The sequence below is a fragment of the Cygnus atratus genome, chromosome 5 (assembly GCF_013377495.2).
Source record: "Cygnus atratus isolate AKBS03 ecotype Queensland, Australia chromosome 5, CAtr_DNAZoo_HiC_assembly, whole genome shotgun sequence".
Lineage (NCBI taxonomy): Eukaryota > Metazoa > Chordata > Aves > Anseriformes > Anatidae > Cygnus > Cygnus atratus.
This window is the reverse complement of record NC_066366.1, coordinates 49,750,465-49,772,321: the sequence shown is the minus strand read 5'-3', so window position 1 is coordinate 49,772,321 and position 21,857 is coordinate 49,750,465. Positions and strand designations below refer to the sequence as shown.

Genomic DNA, 21,857 nt, shown 5'->3' with positions numbered 1-21,857 from the left:
GCATATACTATCTTACTAAATTTACATAAGTATTCTTGCTATTCTAGCTTAGTTTAAATGAATGCTTATTACTTTTGAGGAGTTGGTAAGCTTTCACTCTGTCTACTATACTTTTAGAAAATCATCTACAGAGGACTGAAACTGGAGTCCTACTGGATTGGTAACAGTGCAAAATTTCTTACTTGTAGTTCCTAATCTACCTTGGACTGTTCACAGTGGATTGGTTCAGTTCCATGTGGGAAGTTGTATTTGTTTCAACAACAGCTATTGTATTTGTCTGCCTAGTGCCAAATTGTGAATGATTTCTGCCAAGGCTGTAAAATATGCCTACGGGAGCAGTAACTCTCCAGGGCAACTTGTGCCTAGCAAGAAATTGCTCTTCAGATCTGCTCTCTGCTGCTGGTAGATAGGAGGTATGGAAAAGAAATTTAATCAGACAAATTTAGAGCTGCCTTGAAAAGGCTGTGGGAGGTCACATAACCAAGTCTCTTGTGTTTCATGTCAGTGAAGAATAATACATGTACTTGATGAAGACACCAGTTATTTGTCAGCAGTGTGAATATCAACATACAAGTCTGCAGCTTGAACTGGCATTAGGCTCAGAGAAAAATGAAAGTTCCTCTTAGATCTTATTGTTGACATTCACACTGCTGACAAATGCTAAGCTGAAAACTGCTGAGATGTGGGATGGACAGCTATAAAAGAAAATCTTATTAATTATATTTTTACAGACTAAGTAGAGCATTGCTTTTCATCAATGAGTCCTTTCTTAAACAACTCTGTCAAATGGATGCCCTGAAGTGCCTGGCAGCATCCCACAGTAGTTCAGGTTCCTTGAACCATTGTAAAGTGTATCTATTGATAAGCCCTAGGAAATACGATAAGACACTTCACAATAGAAGCATATCTGTCTTCAACACAAAGTATTATCACATATTGTTGAGCTGAATTTGTTTTAGCTAGTGTGAGAAATCCTCCACTCTGTCTTTTGCTGGCTAGGGAAGGAGGGAGGGGGTTAATCTGGGTGATGCTGAAGCTGAGTCCCTCCAGCATGTTCCTGTCCCTGGGCTCTGTAGCTGTGCTCTGCCCCATCCTTTCTCACACCTCCATCCCACCAGCTCTTCTTTCCGGTCCTCGCAGGCTCCCATCCCTGTGCAGCTCCTGGAAATGGGGCTTCTGTCATTGCAGCATCTCTGACAGGTCTGGCTCCCACCTCCAGGGCAGTGTGTTGTCTGCTTACCATCTAGATTGGATTAGAACTTTTATACAGCACAACCCTTGCTGTCCAAGGAAAAGCACACTCAGTTTGTCTCTTTGTAGAAACCAAAAAGCAGCCTGAAGACCCCACCTTTACCCACCCTGACTCTTTCTTACCCGTGGGTGAGGATAATGTTGTGTCTCATCACTGAACAGCATCCCTTCCTTCTAGTGCCATGTCAGGCATGTCTGTGGGTTCCAGAGGTGGCACAGCTTCAGTTCCTGGTCGCTGAGAGGGCAGTGAGGGAGACCAGGAGAGTGGCAAGGTTTGATGAGAAGGGACCGTTTACAATGTCCATCACAAAATGACCCTCAAGCCCCTCTCCTGCTCAGTTTCCCCTCTCTGAGACAGATACCAAGCTGTTTGCCCACATCTCAAGGGTGTCACCTAGGTTCACCACCCGCTCTCTGGTGAGCAGTGGAAATGTGGAAGTGGCAAGAATTATCATTCAATCACATGCTCTGTAAAACCTTTCAAGTCACACACCAGAATTTTTATACAGGACTTTTTTACCTCTTCCTGGAGGAACCAGGGAAGAAGATCCACATCTTCACTCTCATGAGAGCCTGCGGTGCAACAGAGACTGGAAGTGCCAGTACACATGGAAACTGGCTTGCCAGCAGCAGATAGTTCAATATCTTTTTTGGAGCATCAGGAAAAACATTTAAAAATTCTTGCCAGCCAGCCCATCAGCTAAAAAAGAGTTAAACCAAACTAAAAATACAAAGAACACACTGAACATGACCTCCTTGTAAGGTACACCTATCCATGGGTAAAACTTGTACTATCATCCAATCTGAATTGAACTTTAGTAAACATACGTGGTATATATCTCCCAGTGACAAATCTGTATTATGGATTATGTATTGCAAAGAACCTAACTAGAATAACTTGATAATGTGATTCCAGATTTCTCTGCTTGTTAGTCTTCCAAATAAAGTGGGGTTTACAGCCTGGCCTTCAATGATTTCAATATCCTATTTAGCCTAAAGCATGAGTCTCAGCTTAATTAGCAGTATAAGCACTATAGAGATGCTGAAGAGTGAAATAATGGCAATTACCTGGTTTTGGAGGGTGTAGCAAGAGTTAAATATCTTAGCTGGAGAGTGCAGGCAGAGTTTTATTTGCACAGAGCTTGGATCTGTTGTATTAATCCCTCACTTTCATAAGAATCAAATTTGAAGTAGAAAGAAAAAGAAGAAAAATCCTATTGTGCTTAAGTTAAAATCTCATTTACTGGTTTCAAAGAGCCAGACCCAATCCAACTCTCTTGTGTCTGCTTTTCTGTAGCATCAAGAGAGGGAGCGCCTGTCCTCGAGGTATCATAACTCAGCTCTGTTTTTATTTGATCTGTTTAAAAAATGTTTATCCTGAGGTTGTTTGTTTTTCCTTGTGAAAGCTCAAACTTCAGCTTATCACCAATTTTGGTGCTAAGCATTTTTGTCATAAAATACAACTTAGTGAATTGGTGCTTCTTTGTATGAAATATCTACCAAAACCAAGCCAGCATGCTGTTATTTCCATCCCCACATCTCCCCTGGAAATATTCAAATTCTCCAGTATGAAATGCTCATAAGAAATGCTGAAATCCATTCCTGTGCTTTCCGGTCCATGAGAGAAATAATACCAAAATATCTCAATGAGCTTTAATACTCAGAGCACTGCCAGACTTTTGGGAAGATACCTATGGGACAGCTCTTCAAAGGCTCTAAATTTCCTGTGTGTGATGCTGGGGTCTGCAGAGTAGGGTGCTGCATGGCTAGCACACTGGTTAAAATGTATGCAGCTGCATGGATCGAGCGCTTGGAGAGATTGCACGTGATGTTGTGTTGTGCTGCAGTATGGTTATACATGTGGTGACAGCACCCCCAGTTTTGCAGTAGAGGAACAGATATTTTCTTTGGTTTTGGTGGCAGAGGGATATTTCCTCTTTTAAAAAATGTGAATTTTCTCTTAAGAAACTTTTCACAGGCATGTTAGAAAAAAAAAATTGAAGGATTGGCTGAATGTTTGGCACTTTGTGCAGGCAGTAATCAGAGTCTGTGACACCTTTTGTTTGCAGATTTCTATGAGAGACGTAACCACTGGCCAGGGCTCAGATCCATTATAGGCAGTGGGACTTCTCATTTCAGGGGTAAGGAAAATGCCCTCGCAGCCAGCAATTTCTGTAGCACATACCATGACTGAATGAGCAGGTGAATTACTGGTTCCAAGTCTGGGCTACCTCAGGTATTTCTCCAGCATTTCTCCATCTAAAAATCTACCGCCCTTTCTCTTCCCCTGGAATACAGTCACCAAGAAGTAAAAGAAGGGGGTCCAAGGATAATTCATACTTTAGCATAGGCTGGAGGAAGCAAGGTCATTTCAGTATTACATGGTTTGTGGACTGGACTTGGGTGAGAGCTCTATGAATGCAAGCAGCTCTAACAAATCTTCATCTGGCAAAAATCAGTGCAGCTTCCAAAACAATCTGTGGAGCTCTGTGCCTCTTAATCAGCTCTGGAGGTGGCTGCCTCCTGAGCTTTTTTCAACATCTACTTACCATGTAAGCACCTGAACCATGGTAAGACAGTAAGACTGGAGGGAAGTGGGAAGGAAACGCAGTAAAGAGGATTAACAAGAGTAGTTTGGTAAATAAACAGCTGAAACGGGGGAGAGCGGGACTCGCATTTTGTAATCCTATTTTTGCAGCTCACTGGTGTGTCAGTGTCTTGCTATGAGGGGAGTAAGATATTTACATAAAAGGGAAAAATAAATCCCTGGCTCTGTATAACATTAAGATACTGGAGCCATCTCTCAAGTCTCAAAAGCAAGGGCAAAGCTGAGCATCCAGGTCTCTATGCCAGCTGATGTGCAGGCTGCGCAACCTGACAGGAGGTGTTTAGGATGCTTTCCAATATGTGAAAAGCCTGCAGTTAGTATCTCCAGAATATCCATACAGTCTGAGATGACCTGTGAGCAGCTCATAGTGCCTAGGGATGCGACTCATTGGCTCTGCTGGGTTTTAGGTAGGACAGATAGCTCTGCTCCCAGCTGTACCACAGGGTTTGCTGACAAAGAGCTGTCTTGCTAAGTCAGCAGAGAAAGCAGGTTGATGATAGCAAAGTTTCACATAATATGTCTTTTATTCACAATTCTAACTTTTTCAAGCCACAACAGTTTTGTATGTGTCTCATAGCCTGAGAGAGAGGTGCCATAAATGCCTACATATGCACTTCCTTAAATAGGTGGTGAGTTCACCTTCAAATAACAATTAAATGGAAGAAAGCATTGTACTGAAATAAAATGACAGGCCATATTTACACTGTCTTAAAATTCATTGCTCAGGTATTTTCTAGGGTACTCAGCATTGCCCTACGATTTATGGACCCCATGTACTGCAAGATCTAATTTCAGTAGTTGGAGCAGGCTTCAGGAGGTTGGCTTTGTTTAACAAAACGAAGCAGGTGCTTACAAGGGGAAAAGGCTTTCTTTCTTTAAGAGGACAAAAAGTGGGAGTGAGAGCTGTGATGAGCCACTGTGTGTGACAAACGTGTCCCATGGTGCAGAGGTGTATGTCCTGCCTGGCAGGCCATGGCCCCCAACTTCTCCCCCAGCACATTTTGTACCACTCGTACCCCCAAGAGCAAGGACAGTGTAGTCCTCCATGTGGCCATCTGTTATGAGAAGCACTGAGGCTAAGCACAGTCTAGTCCAGAATCGTTATTTATTGCAACAAAACAATGGTTTTTAGTATGGGGAGAGAAGACAGAAGAGTGGCCTAGTCTACTTAGTTGCTGTAAAGTGGATATGTGCAGCGTGACAGACAACAGACAGGTCAAGATGAATCAAGACTGTTAATCTCTTCTGTTCTCCCCGAAACATTAGATGGGTTTGCACTGAAATGGTGCCTTGATTTTCAGCAGATGGCTGGCAAGATGGTAATTACTCATTAGATGAAGTAGTATAGTTGGTGGAAGAGCTGGGTTAAAAAGTTTGGATTGAGTGGGGGACGCTCAAAGGGAAGAAGAGGGTCTGTGGGAGCAGATCTGTGTGGCTTTGATGCACTTTCCTAATGTCAAACCAGTCTGGCACTGCAAAAGGGGTCAACCCCTAGGAAGTGCCTTTCAAAGGGGCATATGGTCTTCATTGGAAAGGCCTGAGAATGTCACTAAGGGCAGTCAAAAGAAAAACAAACTCCAAAATTCTGGAAGAGCAAAAAGACAGTCACATTGTAGCCTGAGTACCTTTTCTGCTGGCTGAATGTCGACGCTTACCAGCAACAGGTTTGGTATCTACCACTGAGCACCTCTAACCACAGTCAAACTCCCTGTGTGTTGCCTACCCCCCTTCCAGTGGTGAATTTATTCCCATCCTGGGATGAGGCTGCAGATGATCTACAAACAACAAATTAAATATTATGAGCAACCAGTCCTGCTGCAGGAGATCCCGTTTTTTAACTATCAAGCAATGAGTTCATAGAACCGCAGGGTGGTTGTGGTTGGCAGGGATCACTTGAGATCATCTAGTCCAACCTATTGCTCTGGTAGGGTCAGCTAGAGCAGGTTGCCCAGGACTGCGTCCAGCCAAATTTTGAGTATCTCCACAGAGATATCAATAGCTAACACTACTTATTAAGTGTAGTCCTATTTGATGAAATTTGTGTAAAAAGAAAAGCAGTTATTCTTCCAAAGAGCCCCAAGCCTGCATGTTGGTTGCTCAGCGATTTCCAGGCTAGCATATTTGAGACAAGCTGTTGAACAGCTTTAAAACTTGACCCACATCCAGTGTTGTTGCCAGAGCTCAGCTGTATTGATCCTGGTGACTCAATGGCACCACTGGGGAGTTTGAAAAGGGGCACTTAAGTTAGTACAGTCCAATGATTTTTGGGTACATCAAGACAAAAAAAGGTTGGCCTTGTTTTTGAAGCAGAACACCAGAAGTATTTCTACTGCTTGTTAGCAGGTTCATTTGACAGATCAAGGGCTGATGAGTGGAGTGGATAAAGTAGCCTTTCATCTGGAGAGAAGGCTGGGCCAAGCTGCACGGGCAGCGCTTTGCAGGAAAGTTTGCTTTGCTGTTGCCTGTGCGGTGTGTGTGTTCATCAGGTAAGCAGCAGGCTCTGCTCTGGCGCTGTCAGTCTGGGGTTTTTATAAGCAATGCATGTTTGCATAATTATTACAGAGGGACATTTCTCTGTCCATCTTTCTTTCACAAGTTATACCCAAGTGCATATTAGTAGGGAGAAAGTTTGCTGTCATAAATGATTAAAACATACCCCTATTTCCTCAAAACAGGGATCGCTAGAAGCCTGCAGGAGGCTGCAGCCACCAATGTAAAACAAATTCCCCAAGCATTGCACAGAATACTCTCCAATGGATATTTTTTTCATTTATTCACTCCTAATTTGTGATGTACTGAAAAAGATGCCAACAGCAATCTGTAGACCATTATGGTCAATCCTGTGGTCATTTAACTTGTCACTGTTAACAGAAATGAGCCTGCCATTTTTCTGTTTTCTGCTGTGGATGAGGGTAGCACATCAAGTGGGCAGAAATCCTGCACTAGATGCAAGTATTTTACAGTAACTGCCTCAGCCCAACTGATTTCACCTGTGTGATGCTCATGCTAGTCTAGTAGTACTGGCTGAAATATTCCTGAAATTTATCCCAGCAATATTCGAAGATACAGGCAGATATTGGAGCTTTGAAACCAACAGGAGATTTGTCAGTTTGGATGATTTTACAATGACTTCTCTATTACGTGGTGTTCCTCTTGAAGCCATGACCTCTGAAGTAATATGAATAAATATGAGATAGGGGTTTAAAATGGTGCTTTCACCTCCTCGTATGTTCTCTTCACCTACCAGTCTAAAAACTGACTTTAAATTTAGGACTCTTACATATTCAAAACCTCTCAAGGCAAAGAAATAAAGTTCAATTTCTTAGAAATTCATTTACCTTTTAAATTTCCCCCTTTTCATGTTGACATGAGGGCACTTGCGGCTGACCCTGCTGCTGAAAACTGACAGCTGAGTCTGAGAGGTACCTGGGACAGTGTGCTGAGACATCTAGGGAAAGTTTCTGGCAGGGTTATTGGGGGCACCTGAGCTTAGGTCTGCATTTGTTACAGCCTGCGAAAACCCAGCAGCCTGGGTTGCCCAGTACAATCTGCTGTATGGTGCAGAGGAAATTGTACCCATGGCACTGCGGCGGGGTGGGAATCAGTTGCTCTAGCTCCGTATCACCCAGAAATTCTCTCTACACAAAAAGAATCCCCTAGGAACCTGCTGGGTGCCTTTATCGCTTTATCCTTTTCCTTCCCACAGAGGATTTGCAGTGCATCTGGAGTCAAAGGAGCGGAGCCTGTTTTCTCCAGTGTCTGAACAGCCGCAGCTCCCCGTGTCTTCAGCAGACACGGCGGGTTTGCAGGAGCTGTAAAACCCCAAAAGTCAGAATGAGAAAGCCAGGGAAGCATGGGCCTGATTCATCACTGTCACCCTGCTTTTCTTTCTGAATAAGCCTACAGAATTTCAAGTCCCGTCTATCTCCCTCTAACCAGTTACCAGGGCGGGGGTGCCAAGCCAGCCCAGCAGAGGGGAGGCCGCGGCTCCAGCATTTCTGCCCTTCCTGGTACCCACCCTCTTGCTGCAGCACAAAAAGAGCCAGAAGAGCCAGGATTGTGCCCACCCACACACATGGGCACCATCGAGCCCTCCCTGGGAGGACCCCGGCAGTTCCTTCATGGGCCTTGTGCCGTCCAAAGCGGGCCACACCACGTGGCCCCCCGCCTTGCTGTGGGGCTGCTGCCACAGAGCTGCACCACCGGGGTGCAGTGGGTGCAGACAGGGTCCCCCGTGCCCAGCTGCAGTCCTTCTTGGGCACACATCAATTGCTCGCAGCTGCCCTTCAGCCCCTTGCTGCTTGTGCGGCTGTGCGGCCTGGTTTCTGCTCCCTCTGCCCTTCCCTCTCCGGACCCCAGTACTTACTGCTAAATATTTATAACACTTCCGAGTTGCTAAGCAGCACGCAGCTCCCTGCTCGGGAGAGACTCGCCGTGAGGGCGAGACGTGCACTAGGTCAGCGTGGGCAGAGCTGGGGGTGGGAGAAGATGGTGTCTGCCCGGGTGGCCCTGCTCTGCCACATGCCTGCTTCGTTGCTGCGGTGCTCCTGTGGTCAGCAGGCATGTGGTCATGCCTTCAGTACCACCAGGCTGGAGGACAATGCTGCCAGTTTGTCCAGCTTGGAGCATTGTTGGCTAAACATCTATGTCAGATGGTGTTTTTGGAGTGGCCTGTTGTCGGAGCGTCACAGCATTCATTGCCCAAGCTAATGACAGGTGATGGAGTGAAGCACAGAGAGAAGCGAAGGGTCTGATCCCAACTGTGTGTAAGTTAAGAGTGGAAAGATAGGGTCATTCCTCTTTGTAGCCTTTGCCTTAAACCATCCTTGCAAAAAGGCCCCAGACAGAGAAATAGTGGAGTGCCTTCTTTGGTGTCTGTGTTTTGAGGCAGTGATGAGAAACATTGCAAAAGACATTAATTCCCCCAAGCAGCAGTAACTGCACGCTAACCTGGCTCTTCCCTTCGGTTGCTCTGAACCCTGAGAGCCCTGTGCTCTTCTGAGTACGGAGACTGGCTGAACTCAAATCCTTCCTCAGAAATTGTCTCCACTTAAAATTAGCTAAACCTACTTAGCTCCCAAACTACACAAACCCAAATCTTTGTGCAGACATTAAGGTGCATAGGACTTGCTGCTTGCAGTGCCTCTGCGTGGGCTTGCCCAGTTGCACACCTGGGGAACAGGAAGGCTGGGACCACTGTGTGCAGTCAGCTTGGTGGGTTTGTATATTTCCTGCAAAAAAGCCAAGTCTGGCTCTGCAGACTTTTCTTCTTGATGGGAAAAATTTAGGAGCAGCTGCTTGGAAATCAGTGGTGTTACTCTAGTTGGTGGCAGGGACAGATTGCTTCAAATGCAAAGTGATCCAGAGTCGCAGAGGTCAGTTTATTTTACAAATTTTGTTTTTCTTCTCAGCTCTTTGCATTTAGTTGCCTTGCAGATACTCTTCTATTAAAGACATTTCTACAACAGAATTTTGGTTCAGCTGCACAGAATGCAAGTATTTAAATAATTCTGTGAAACTCTGCTCAAATGACTCTGTGAAATAGCAGTAGCCTATTTCTTCTGTATGGATCAAGTCCATCACACAAGTTGTTGCCCATGTTTGCAAGGGAACAAATAGCAAGATAGTTATCTACATTCAGCAAAAAATCTGGGCACAAAGTAGCACAGCAGATCAACTTTGTTTTGGGGGTGGAAAAGTCCAGTGCCTAGAATGGCAGTATCTGTAGTTTCTTGGATGGTGAGAGACATAACATCCTTCAGAGATGGGAGGAGAGCAGTGGAGAGCAGCCCTTGCTCATCTCTCTCTGCCACCTTATTATTCCATCCCCACATTTTTCCAGTACTGATGGTCCCCCTGGCATAGAACATGGCACACCAACAGCCAGAGGTGGTGTGGGATTCCTGCACCGCCTCCTCCACTTCCCAGATAGACGTCTTTTTGTAAGGACAAATTCCACATGGGAGCCCGGCTAAGTAATAGTTTATAAATAGCTTTTTTCTGGCCTCACTGTAGCTGAGCAGAGCAATTAGGTAGTTCTCATGTGTTGTTCAGTGTGTATGTTTAGATGTCTATAAAACAAGAAAGGTATTAATCAGGATTGATACAGCTAGGCACTTGAAAAGCATGTTTCTCCAGATTTCCTTAATGTTTGTTAAGCACTTTGAGGACAGAAAGAGCTAAACAGTGATAAACATTGTTCTTACTGTACCAGAAAGACTGGAGAATGTTACAGGACTAAGAGAAAGAAGATCTCAAATTTTGGCTTCCACTCATGGTTCTGTATTACCAGCAAATTGTGGATGAGCAGAACAGAGCTTGCTGCTTCCTTCCAGGGAATGTGCATGGCTGAGTTCTGTGCGAGTCATGGAGGGCTCTCACAGACATGCAGAAATCAAGGACCAAACCTGCATATGTTCAGCTTCTGGGCACAAGAGCCCACAGAGTGTGCACAGTCCATTTTGGGGGCAGTCTTCAGTTTTTGTCCAACACTGCACAAGCCCCGTGACTTTGATTTTAGTGAGACGCCAATATAACGCCAGCAATGCATCCAGTTTGCAGGATGTTCACAGAAGGGCTCTAGGAAATACTGCTCTGCATGAAATGGGAAACAAACAAACAACAACAAAAAAAGCAAAATGGGAGAGAGTCTGCTGCTTTTCTTATCCAGCTGAACCTATTCCTAGCCATCACCCAGCCCTGGGTGATGATGTGGAGCAACCCAACCCATGTCCAGCTCTGGCCATAGGTATTGCTGTGGTCACTGGGAGTCAGCCCCTGAGTAACTGAAGTCACACATGAAGCAGTCAGTATTTCTGCTTTGCTTCTTCAGCGTGGCAGCCTGAACATCATAGTAACATCGCACTGGAACAAGACGCTCGAGTCTCCCCGTGTGCCCCCAGTATTGTGAGCAATGTGGCATTTGATCTCTTCCATAAACATATTGGTCTCTTTCTTGAAGCCGTGTTGTTTTCCCTCACTCCCTGCTCCTTCCTCCAGCAATCCCAATTCAAACCATTATTCTTCTGAGGGCAAGAAACTTGTTTGCATCTCCAGCTTAAATTTACCCATGTCTACTTCCCATTTCTTCTTTTAAATAACCTTTTTCCAGTATTCCTTGAAACCAATCCCATCTCCTCTTTCTTTTCATTAGACTAAATAGTTCAAACTTTGTTGTTGTCTTCCATGAGAAATTTGAGCTGGCTGCTCTCTTAAAGCTATATACTAGCTTAGGCAGACCCTGCCTAACACAACAGAGTTACCTACAGTCCCAGTTATCAGGGCGCTATATGTATATTGACAGTATCAGGCAGTTTCTGCATTGCTTGATTGTGGTTTTGGCCATCTTCCAGATGTGTTTTGGCTTTGTTAGAAGCAGGGTGCCTTCATTCCATGCATTAAACCTCTCTTTTTTCTTTTTTCCATTTAGTGGCTTTTTGCCAGGCTGAAAGGCCAGCAACATGAGCTCATTGTTTCACATTAGGCCCATTCATTTTATTTCCTTTTGTCATCAAAACATATCGATGATGTATTCTGCACTGAAAACACCCAATGGATAACATCAGCTGTCATACCCTCCAGTCAATAAAACCTTTTAAAGATCATTATAGGGAGCGCAAAGAATGAGGGGTCACTGAAAGTACTTTTATCAATTACCTCAGTTAATAGTCCAATAATAAAGCTGCTTCTCTTCCTTAAGATAGGTTTTGTGTAGGTGATAAGTAAGGAGCATAATTTTGAAGCTAGTTTAAATGAAGGCTGAGTAGGCAATGGGATTACATCACTTCAGTCTCCCAGGGACAGATCTTTCTTTGTTACCTCATAAAAAATCTTGCTCAAGTCCACCAGAGCCTGTGGAATTACTTTGACTGTGCACTACCAAAAATAAACGAGGACTAAACTCCACTTCATAAATTTCATGTGTGGCTCAGCAATCTACTCCAATTACTTCCAATCTGAACAGGCCAAATTCTCCCTTCAGATAGACTCAGAGTGACTTCAGCAGGCTGGGGTAGGTACACCTCTGCTGCAAAAGATCTGCCCACTGCATTTTGCAGTCCAACAGCCTCTAAGTGCTGATGAACAGCTGCAGAGTGGCTCCATATGGAAATGGTTTTCCCTGAGAGGAGCACTCAGCAAAGGCTAGACATTCAATCTGAGCACAGCGAGACGGATTTGACTATCACAGGGGAGTGTGAAACACCCCAAAATGGAAATCGCCCACATGCCTGCAGAGCTCACTTAAATATACTACAGAAATTGGTCAGCTAAAACTGGCTGTGAGGGAGAGCTGAGAAAGCTGTAAATTGTGGGCTTGAAAATGCTCCTGTGAATATCCAGAAAACAAAAAACTCTGCTTAGGAGATGGTATCTTGGGGCTAGATCAAAGCCTATTGATGCAACATGACTGGCAGTGCTGTGAAAGAGACTTTTCTGGTTTGCATACTGGTTCTAGCGCATGCACTTGTACAGATCTTCTCCCCTTCTGCACGTAGGAGACTAATTGAGTAACATGTCCAGATGGAGGTGCTTTTTAATATAACTGTAAAACATTTGCTCTGTACGTGGGAAGTAGCTGAACTAGTAACCTCTTCCTACGAGTAATGAGTAGTATGCTGCTTGTTTTCTGGACAGACTGATGGTCCACATATGGCTGTTAACTAATTTAATAGAGAAAAACTGACGAAGAATGTTCTTCATTAGGGCCTCCTCTTTTGATTTCTATCTTTATATTGTCAAATAAAAAATATCCAGATTGAACTTTTCTGATCCCTCTCAGACAGACAAATGGAAGTCAGAATGTGACTCCCTTTCCATGAGTCTGAAAACAATCTCCAGAGAAGTAGCCTTCCCTTTTTGGGAAACACAAGTGCTGTATGGCCGGGCCACAGCGCCAGGCTGCCCAGCCCGGGTTAGTCACAAGGCAAGGCACATGGTGGGTGGCTGCACACAAGCTTTCTAGATTCGACAGCTGTGTCCCAGAAAGCAACTTTCTTCAGTGCATTGAGTCTCTCTAGCAGGGGTCCTGTTCACAAAACAGTCTTAGAAAGCAAGTTTGCTTCTCCCACCAGTTGCTATTATGGGAACTGATTCATCTCTGGTAGCTGATGCCCAGCATGAATCAAGCTGCTGTTTGATGAACGCCCACGGTGCTGAGATGTAAACACCCTCCATTCACTTACTTTGCATTCTTATAAGCATTCAGGTTACTGAGAGAGACGGTCTACTAACTGTGTACAAAATTTATTCTTCCATTCCTACCTGCATCTGCTAAATAAGGATTTTTTGAAGTGTGACAGTAGTCCACATATTATCTTGTCTGGGCTTCCAGCATTGAAGTCTTGCCAAGAGCTCTAAGCATAGCTGCCACAGGTATTGCTAACATTCAAGCCTGGGAGGAATGAAGCTGAGTGAAAATATAGTTACCAGGTATCTACCCCATTTCAACTCAAGACGATGCTGCTACTGTTGGATCACTAGTGGTACCTAGACAGCTTGGATGTATCTGTTGTACACTGAAGACCCATGAGGATAGACCGATCCTATAAAAGCAAATGGATGTGTTGTATGAGAGCCAGTTTCACTGAAAATCATTAATTTTTATGTGTTGATAGCTAATGAAATATTTATCCTTATAGAGAGCAGCTTTGAAGTCATTGCACGTACAAGTGATACGTCTCGACTCCCTGGTATGCCTCTTCCCTTCTGTCGCTTTGCCCTGGGGAGCGACAGGCACCCACACAACCAGTCACCAACAACACAGGAGGGGCTCATGAGTCATGGTGTCACTTGTGGTAGAACAGGTCTCCAGCTGTTTATCTTGTCCTATAGAACCTCTTAAGTGCAATTTACAATTTTGTACCACTATTCAGGAAAGACTTGGACTTGTACTGTGGTCTTCTGAGCACTGGGCATCTCCTCAAACACACAGCAGGGAGGATAAAGTGGCTTTTCCTCTGACTGCTTTTTAAAAGGAAAATTATACTCTATTCCCAATTTGTAAGAAGCAGAGTAGACATTTCCCTCAGCAAATCCCAAGCGGTGGCAGGCATTCTGGCAGTGCTAAGTAGAGCATCAGAGCCCCAGCAGGAGATGAACTTAAGATTCCTACAGTGTTCTGCTGCCAGCCCAAGGTCAACCCCTCTTAGCTGGGCTGGGTTTCCCCGGGGTCCATCTTTCCTGAATGCTGGCCATGGGGCACCAGCACTCAACAGAGACATTGCAATGGAGGCAGGCAGTAGAAAACTATTAGGTTTGCAGGGTTCAGTCGTCTTATGAAGCCACTTTTTTATTCTAAAATCTCATATCTTCAAAGCACAAAATACCTTGAGAAGTAAGAGCATGTGGGCTTGGATGTGTCTTTTAAACTCCATTGCAGTTCACTCTTCTGGACAAAGCTTCTATTCCGATTGCTAGGTGATCTGATTCTCCTCAATGCTTCAATATGGCTATGAGCAAAATGGCATAATAAAGTCCTGATTAAATGAACAGTTTGCTCAGTCTTTGATTGATTTTCTCTAAAAAGTCATATTTTTTTAAATGTGTGCAAATGAGACAAACGAGAACAAACCCTCCCGTAGTACTCTACCAGCAGAACTGCATTACAGACATAGACCTACATCTGTGCTGAATTTATACCAGCAGCAAAAGCTGGCAGGGAGGGTTTGGTCAAGTATACCAGCTGAGTTTTGTGACTAGTAAGGATCATGTGCCCCAAACTGTGTTTCCTTGTCCTGGTTTCAGCTGGAATAAAGTTAATTTTCTTCATAGTGGCTGGTATGATGCTGTGTTTTGGATTTAGGATGGGAATAATGCTGGTAGCACAGAATCACAGAATGGTTGAGGTTGGAAGGAACCTCTGGAGATCATCTAGTCCAACTCCCCTGCCAAGCAGGGTCACCTAGACCACATTGCACAGGATTGAATCCAGTCATATCTCCAGAGCAGGAGGCTCCACAGCCTCCCTGGGCAACCTGTTCCAGTGCTCTGTCACCCTCACAGTAAAGAAGTTTTTCCTTATATTCAGCCGGAACTTCCCGTGTTTCCATTTGTTCCCGATGCCTTTTGTCCTGTTGCTGGGCACCACTGGAAAGAGTCTGGTCCCATGCTCTTGACACCCTCCCTTCAGATATTTATACACATTGATAAGATTCCCTCTTAGCCTTCTCCAAGCTAAACAGGCCCAGCTCTCTCAGCCTCTCCTCATATGACAAATACTCAAGTCCCCTGATCATCTTAGTAGCCCTCCTCTGGACTCGCTCCAGTAGCTCCATGTCCCTCTTGTACTGGGGAGCCCAGAACTGCCCCAGTACTCCAGGTGAGGCCTCACCAGGGCTGAGTAGAGGGGCAGGATCACCTCCCTTGGCCTGCTGGCAACACTCTTCCTAATACGGCCCCAGGATACTGTTGGCCTTCTTGGCTACAAGGGCATGTGGCTGGCTCATGGTTAACTTCTTGTCCACCAGGACTCCTGGGGGGGACACCACTAGCTGCAGGCCTCCAACTAGATTCTGCACTGCTGATCACAACCCTCTGAGCTCTGCTGTCCAGCCAGTTCTCAGTCCACCTCACCGTCCACTCATCCATCCCACACTTCCTGAGCTTGCCTGTGAGGATGTTGTGGAAGACAGTGTCAAAAGCCTTGCTGAAGTCAAGGTAGACAATATCCACTGATCTTCCCTCATCTACCCAGCCTGCCATCCCATCATAGAAGGCTATCAGATTGGTTAAGCATGATTTCCCCTTGGTGAATCCATGCCGACTACTCCTGATCACCTTCCTTTCCCCCATGTGCTAACACCAGTCTTTCAGTACTTGCAGAGCAGTGCTTACAGAGAGCCAAGGACTTTTCTGCTTCTCATGCTGCCCAGCCTGCTGGCTGGGGGTGCAGGAAGGGGACTCATCCAGGACAGCTGACCCAGACTGACCACAGGGATATCCCATGCCATATGGTGTCATGCTGAACAATAAAACTGGGGGGTAGGGGGTAGCCAGAAGGGGTCAGCCACTGCTTGGGGACAGGCTGGGCATCAATCAGCAGTTGGTAAGCAATTGCATTGTTCATATTTTGTTTTGTATTTTCATTATTATTATTATATTATTATTATTATTTTCCCTTCCTTTTCTGTTCTACTAAACTGTCTTTATCTCAACCCACAATTTTACCTTCTTCCGATTTCTCTCCCCCATCCCACTGAGGGGGAGTGAGTGAATGTCTCTGTGGTGCTTAGCTGCCTGCCAGGTTAAAACACAGACTTTCTCTAAGAGCTTTCCTGAAGACAAAAACCTACAAATTCTGTTTGACTGTGCATTGTACATTGACCTTTACACACGACTCTGCAGAGAGCTGGTACAAGCCAATATGAATTTCCTGGACAAACAAGATTTATCATTAAATGTGATCAGAACCTCATCAGAAATGGAAGTTTAACTTGGGAAATGCACTATTAAATGGCTGTTTGATGCTTTCTTGATTTTAGGACTCATGCAAATTAATGCATACATGGTGGAGAGCTCATTATGGACTCAGATGCATCATTTCAGGCGTGTACTAAGCAGTGCAGAGTTGCATTTACTTTTCATTCACAGATGTTATGCATGAAGAGTGCACCAATTTGCTTGCTAAACATCAAAGCATGATGTGTAGCAAATCATACCGTAAAGCAGTGCAAACCGCTTAGCAAACAGCCTGTTTCGCCTGCCACCAAGTGAGTATGTCAGATACGAATAGTTCCCTGCTTGTTCCCTCACTAATTTGACCCATCCCTCCCTGCCAGTGAAGAGCAACCCTGAAATGAAAATGCATAAATACAAGGCTACAGCATTTCATCTGAAAGGGGCTTGGGATACTACATATAGGAAGATCATGCATAACCTACTTATCAGGCTCAGAATAGGGTAATAGGGTTCTCCTTGGTGTATAAGAGGAAAAGGGTATACTGTGATCTCAACAGCCAACAAAATTTGAGGGGAAAAAGAGGTAGTGACACACAGAGCTGGCAACATTGGAAGAGCTAGTGCCTTAATGCCAAAGTGTGGCTTAAAAATTGCAAAACACCAGAAAGATTCTATGATTCTATATAAATAAACACCTCAAATTGCCATTTCATTGAGACCCAAGACAGTTGCTCTGTTTCACTCACACTTACCCTGAGCAGTTGATAAGGCAGATGAGGATGTTGGGGCTGCAGAGAGACAGCAGAACCCCAGTAAAATCTCCATTCTGCTATTTTCAGGCTCTGAAAAAAATAAGTTCTGGTGCATTCTAGTATAGGTCATACAATATCACAGGCAGCTTCTCCAGAGAGGTGTCACTGTCGGAGAGGAGACTCCAAACAAACAAGGCTCCAGGCAGGGGAGGTAAAAGAGCTCCTGGAGACCAGAAGCACAAGTCAAAAAAGGGGCAGAAGGGAAACAGAGCAGAGTTTCAGGAGGACTGAAACTTTCTTTTCTCTTGGCCATTCTTGAAATCACTTCTAGAAAAAAAAAAAAGAAAAATGTAGATAAACATGAGAGGAAGATAATTCTTGAAGAAAGAAAGAGGCCAGACAGGGAATGAAAAGGGGGGGGGGAGGGGTGGAGGGCAGAAACACATAGGACAGCAAAATAGAGAAAGAAGGGGTAAACAGGAGAAAATGAGTGGAATGTTGCCTCTGCATTTCTCCTGAGGGATGTGGTGGAGTGGATGGGTGCTTTACAATGGTATGAAAGACAGAGCCTCAGGATCTCATGTCAGATACAGGCAGACACAGCATGTTAACAGCTGAAAAGGGGTTCAATCGAGTTCTTAGGCTCACCTTCCCTTCCATTTTCATTCTCTTAACAGCTGAAACCACAGCTAATATTAACAAGCCTTAACCCTTACCAGGGAGTAAGATACCATAGTCAGAGTTATTTTCTTCAACATTACAAGAGAAACAAATTTATCTTCCTGTAGTCATTCTTCATAAACCTTTCACTAATGCCTTTATCTGCTGAAATTAAATGTGCTTAGCTATTTTTATTAATTGATGTTTGCGTTGTTAAATAATGCCAAGAACAACAGCAGAAAATGTTACATTATACATGTTTATGTAGTGTTCTTTTTGCCCTTACAAGCCTCTTGAACTCAAGGCACTAATGTATGCGGTATCTACGTGGAAAGCACAGAGCTTTTGCCTCTTACTGTGTGTAAAACTTTGTCTTTAAATAAAGGCTATGCCACTTTTGAGGAGAGAAATTGTGGAGGAAATAATCCATGATGTAACATGGTCTGTTATAGGACTTATGCTCAGGACTTCCCTTTCAGAGTCACTTTAAAATCCCAGAGAAGATGCTTTTGCTCAGTGATTTGCAGATTTTTGTTGGTTTTCTGCACTTGCTGAGCATTTGCTGAATTGCCTCATGATTAGCATTGTTGGATCTAGACAGTGTTACCAAATGGTGCCAATGACCACTAAATACAAAGGGAGATGCTTCAGTGGTTGGTGTTGGGGGACTGGCAGATCACAGCAGGAACTGTGTTTTCAGTCAGTAGCTTCAACACTTAGACGGACTTCTCCGGTTGAACTAGTAAACTAGGCCTCCTTCACAGGCCATACGGAGAAACAGGAATGCCTCTGACATATTTTGGGTATCCACTTAAGGTGATGTGAATCATGTTTTAAAAGTACCTCTTTCTGTCCACTGACTGTGAAGAGAGTCTAGCCTGGTTACCACAGATGTACATATTGACACCTGCTCAGACAAGTCCTCTCCTAGTGACTGAACACAGTGGTTTTATAATGACTGCTGAGTGAGCTGGGTCCTCAGTGGACATGACTGGCCATCATTGCAGTTTGAATGATGTGGCACTTTGAGGCGAAAGGCCCAGGACTGGCCCAAGGTAGATCCTCAACCAGTGCCTGAGTTCCAGGGATGAAGGTGGTGGTGGAGAGCTGGGAACATACATGGCCCCATGCAGGAGGGCTCTCCTTCCAGCAGCTTTCATTTCATGCAACACACACACCAGTGTCTATACGTAAGCTGACATGAGGAGAACAACAGTCCAGAATGTGGCTTAGGACCAGACCCCACACCTTACAGCTGAATCATCAGGCTTGACAAAATTTAACTGCTGATTTGACCTGTGCTCAGAAAGGGAAAACAGAGGAAATATTCGCTGTTATAATACACCTTAAATGTCCTTGATTTTCTGTATTGACAAAGAAGATGTTTATCTGTGTCCTTTCTTCTCCCCCCACCCTACCTATTCATCACCGAACCTGGGATTACCAAAGGAAACCCATGAGAAAAGAAGAGAATGGAACCAGTCGGGCTGAATATGCAATGACCTCCTCCCAAAACAACAAAACAGTTGACAACAGTGCGGTCGTATAATCCCTGAAACCCCACTGAGGTGCAGGAGGTGGTAAACTTTTAAAGCACACGCATGGAGTATGCAAGGTGGGTGAAATAAGGCACCAAAGGGTGCTCTGTGGCCACAGACTTCATTTCAGAAATAGCGCACGCATCAGTGACTCAGAAGAGAAAAGCAGGCAGCTCTTCAGGCTTGCTGCTTCTCCAAAGGAGGATAAACTCGCCTGTCCAGGCTGCCCAGAGAAAAAGCATCACAAAGGCATAGGCATTGCATGCTGCATCTCGTGAAAGCAACGTCACGATGCCTCCTGCTTCCTCTTCACCCACTTTTTATTTTGAATTGGGTGCCCACAAAAAGCTCCTTAAATAGGGTCTTTCAAGGAAAAGGTGATCTGCTGGAGTGGCAGCAGCTTATTATAAATGTGTCTGAGGGTCAAGGGTGGAAGCTATCACCTATATGCTTCTCCAGCCCATGCAGTGTTTTCACCTAGAACCTAGCAGCTTTGTATAATTATACTTCACTCATTCTTATCATTTTTATTATTTCATTATTAAAAAGGAGAAAAAAAATCTGTTAAGCCATCAAGGAACCAAAAGTTGGATGAACTTGTGACTGAACTTGTGACCAGGAAATTCATCTGTGGTCTGGTGACTATGCAATTTCCATGGCTGAAGACTTTTCAGGCAAAAGAAATCAAAATATATTACTTTAGCAATTAGCATTGCTAATGAAAGAGAGATATTATTAAGAGGTGCTTTGAACATTATTACTTTATAGTAAGCCTCCTTTTCCACACCACATACTTTTTATCTTTTAAAAGTCCTTCCTTTGTGAAAGTTTCCCCATGTTTCCCACATTTCCTCATGGTTGCATCGCACTGATTTGCCAGGGAAACCCCTACATGAAACATTTTGTTTACATCTTGGAGTGAGCATTTGGGCGGGACTTTGTAGAGGGGATGAGCAGCCCTTTGAAGTCCTTTTCCTTCACTGATGAGTGTTGTTTCCTGAAAGTGCCAAGTCTGGTGAAATGACCCACCAAGGACGTTGTAGAGCTGGCCTGGAGGACCATTTTTGAGGGCCTTGTAAGCTGGTTGTGCCCATGTTAACTCAGTCTCTGCCTCTCCTGGGCAGAGACTGCCAGTTGTGCCAAATTCAGCGTAATAGCTTAGTGATGTACTTTCCATGACATGGATTGCAGACTACTTTAAGCAAAGCTGAATCCACCCAAATCCATTTCATTTAGGATCTCAGGTTAGACTCAGTAAGCAACCCCTAGGATAAAGACGATAGGACTGGCCGAGCCGCTGGTCTTTACCCACCCCCTGAAAACTTTCATTTGTGTCACACCTCCACATGTATGTCTCCATTTACCTCTGTGCTGAAAGTAGCGACGCAGTGAAAGAGAAACGTCCACCCTGGCTTCCTGTCTGGACATCAAGCACCAATGCCACTGGGTCTCTGTGTCTGTGAGTAACTCCCAGGGGCCAACCTGGCCCTGGTCCGGGATGTGGCTGTTCCCCAACCGTCGCGTCCATCGGAAATGCAACACACCGATGCTTTCAGTTTTGTGTAAGGATGTGCCTGAACTGCAGAAAGCAGATCTTGATTTTGAACGTGGTCCTGTCTGCATTTGGTCTATCTCTGGGATGTAGAGCTTGGCCTGATGGTAGAGGAAGACGATGTTCTGCAGACCTTCTCTGAAAAAACTCCGGGATGCTTGAATCAGCATTTTCAGCTCAGGCCCATCTCTAGTTTTCTATTACCTATTGAACAATAGGATATATGTAAATATAAGTATCTTTTCAATGATAAAATGAAATGCTGCTATATACCGCTGTTGAGAATTTTATGGAGTTATTCATTTAGCTTTTTAGCCTGTCATCATTATGTAGAAGTTTAGCTACATAAAATTATTTTTAAAGGCTAGACTTTCTTGAGAAGTAAGTTATAAAAGTGAAAGGGAATAAGTAACCTTTTGCCCAAGACTACGATCATTTCCTGCCATATTTATATTGTGTGCTTGCACAAGATACAGTGATATGCTCTTAGATCCAAAGTGGGATTAAAATGACAGAATTTACATTTTGAGTCTAGTATCCCAAATGTTGATTGCCTAAAGCACTTAGCCCCTAAATACTATAATAAAAATATTGCAAGTATATTTCTAGAATATTTTTAAAGCTATAATATTTATTTTGGTGTAGTTACCTATGTTTGCCTTTCTTTTTTTACTCCAGTTGTTTCTGCCTAAATGTGTCATAGTTTGAGACTGGTTGCATGTTTAGCTGAGAGTATAAGTATGAATGCAGATGAGTTTAGCATGATACGGACTCAGGATTAGCACTTTCTCCTAAAGGTTGTTGATTTTACTTATTTCCTAATAAAGCTTTAAAGGTATGTTCTGAAAGGCCAAAATCACAAAAGGGATTTGTAGCTCATTACGTTCATCAGAATGTGTCTGTTTTTGCAAGAAAAAGTCTAAAGAGATGGTCACTGGATGCTGTCTTATTTTCAGTGATGTCAATGGTAAAATGTCCTCACTGAGAGAAAACTGTGGTGTATGACATAACCCACAAGCAAACCTCCCCTAAAGCCCTGGAGGTCTCTTCAGTGGAACACAAATGTTCAGGCTTCGTGCAGAGCAGGGAGGCAACACGTT

General features: G+C 44.2%; 1 protein-coding gene across 1 annotated transcript in view; it reads left to right on the top strand.

Annotated features, from left to right (window-relative positions):
• The window catches only part of PRIMA1 (proline rich membrane anchor 1), a 48,512-nt gene extending 29,296 nt beyond the window's left edge, over positions 1-19,216 (top strand). The window contains exon 4 of the mRNA XM_035539717.1: positions 19,117-19,216. Coding sequence (XP_035395610.1) covers positions 19,117-19,216 — 100 coding nt within the window. The remainder of the gene's footprint in view (positions 1-19,116) is intronic.
• Positions 19,217-21,857: the final 2,641 nt, after the last annotated feature.